A 2,085-nucleotide genomic window follows, 5' to 3' on the forward strand; every position below is an offset into this window, starting at 1 on the left:
GAGAGAGAAAGCTGGTCTCATGCGCTATAGCTGCACCCATGCTTATCAGTTCTGGTTCTTGTTCTTGTGCACATTAAATTTTGAAATACTAGTTTTTATTTTTCTAGTGGTCAACGAAATTGAACAACAAGGATGATAAAAACAAGAAGAAAAAATTACTTATTTCAGAACTGTAATCCATAGGCCATAACATATGAGTCGAGTCAAGTAGAAAAACATACTCATTTTATAACTGTAATCCATAGGCCATAACATATGAGTTGAGTCAAGAAGAAAAACATACTTATTTTACAACTATAATCCATGGGCCATAACATATGTGTTGAGTCATGGATCGTCGGTGCTATCTATATCAGGAGGTGTCATAAAAGAATTGAATGGCCGCACTAGCATATCTCTCTTGCGAAAGAATTCTTCTTCGTGATCTTGTTTTCCACAGAAAAAATCTGCACTGCTTGGGTGCAAGATATTGGATTCATCTGGACAAAATGCACACGAGGCTCTAAAGCGGCACAACGGCTTTTCTGTTGACATTACAGAGAAAGATAAAGACAGAATTAGCTGCAAGTTACATTAATGATATGGATATACTCAAGTGGCTAGCAAACACAGTATGGCCGAATGTAAAGATAAATTTAGGTAGTACCTAAGATAGTGCATGTTTCAACGACTATTTGGCACCAGCGTCTATCAAAATATAGCTCGGCAAAGAAGTGTTGCGTCTCGGCGGTGGCATCTACTGGGCGAGCCGAAAAGCCGAGGTGGTACCAGAAAGTTCCCCTAAAACCAACGCAGACGGCGTTCATCTCCGTGGTGGGAGGATATTCAGGATACTCGAACTCGGCACCCTGCATCTCAGCGATCGATCTCAAACTCTCAATCATAAGTATTAAGTACTCGCCTGGATGTATGAGAGGGAGAGACGGAGAGAGTATCATACCGGGTTGTTGGAGTTGTAATGTTCAAGGGCGACGTCGACAAGCTGAGAAATTCGGAAGGCGACGATATCTCTGTCTCCAAATAAACAAGGATATAAATAAACATAATGGATGGATCTTTCGTTCGATGGTTGGTTATTCAGGGCAATCAGACGTTCATCGAGTGAAACTCATAATAAGTACTCCTATAAGAATAGATACATGCAAGCAATTGAGGAAATTTACAGAAAAAATATATCCAGTAGCTACGAATTACATACTCTTTTGACATACGGCTGCCTGGGGGAGGGTTGGCGTAATCAAAGGCAGCGGCGCCGCCGTCGCCGCCGGCAGTGGAAGAGAATAAGGAACCCATCGATGGATCAATGTCCCGGTGCCTCTTGCCGGCTGGCCAAAGTAAATAGAAGGATTTCCCCGTATATGTCAGTATATGGTTAAGCCGATCGGGATCGGAGACTAGGAGTCCCTTTGCGTTACGGAAGATAAATAGCCTACGTTTGTTTATGCTCCACGAACAGCGTGTAGGCAGGCCGGCTGGTTGGATCTGGGCCGCAGGAGGGCCGTGTGTCCACTGTCCAGCGGGGGTTACGCCCCAATAGCCTACGTACTAGAACGTCAAGGCGCGCGTTGCCGCGCCCTCCCATATTAATGGCAATATTTTTTTTGCAGGAACCATATTAATGGCAATATAACTACTTATGAAAAAAAAGGAATGTATAATTGTCAATCAAGATATGAATTGAACGCCTCAATTTTAGCATGGACAGCAACATATTTTTAATAGCAAGGTAAAAAATTGTTTTGAATACCCTACTGAAGGGCCAGTTCAAATAATCATCAAATATTATTGAACAAGTTAATCCGCATGAGATTTTACAAATCTTCTACAGACCCCTAAGATAGAAGACAGAGAAGGAAACGTTTAAAAGATTGAAGCTGAGTGAAAATAATGAGTTGTGGCATCACGTACAGAAATGACATATAATACTGGATTTTACATTTGAGCTTAAGTATACATAATTTATAATTCTAAGTGAAACTACATAAGTTACAGAAGTGTCAAGCTACCGAAGTGGGTATAATATTGAACCTAAAATGTGCATTCGTGCCATGGATGTATGAAATCCAGGGCACATGTCAAGGGTTC

At 41.4% G+C, this 2,085-nt stretch overlaps 1 protein-coding gene across 1 annotated transcript; it reads right to left on the reverse strand.

The window, feature by feature from the left end:
• Positions 1-229: 229 nt before the first annotated feature.
• Positions 230-1,359, reverse strand: LOC125512273. Its single transcript, XM_048677371.1, has 4 exons — positions 1,199-1,359; positions 941-1,010; positions 647-848; positions 230-524 (listed from the first exon to the last, which is right to left on the reverse strand). The coding sequence occupies exons 1-4, from the start codon at positions 1,291-1,293 to the stop codon at positions 328-330; spliced, it is 564 nt and encodes a 187-aa protein (XP_048533328.1). The 5' UTR covers positions 1,294-1,359; the 3' UTR covers positions 230-327.
• Between the last annotated feature and the right edge of the window lie 726 nt (positions 1,360-2,085).

This window comes from Triticum urartu, chromosome 6 (assembly GCF_003073215.2).
Source record: "Triticum urartu cultivar G1812 chromosome 6, Tu2.1, whole genome shotgun sequence".
In the NCBI taxonomy this organism is placed as follows: domain Eukaryota; kingdom Viridiplantae; phylum Streptophyta; class Magnoliopsida; order Poales; family Poaceae; genus Triticum; species Triticum urartu.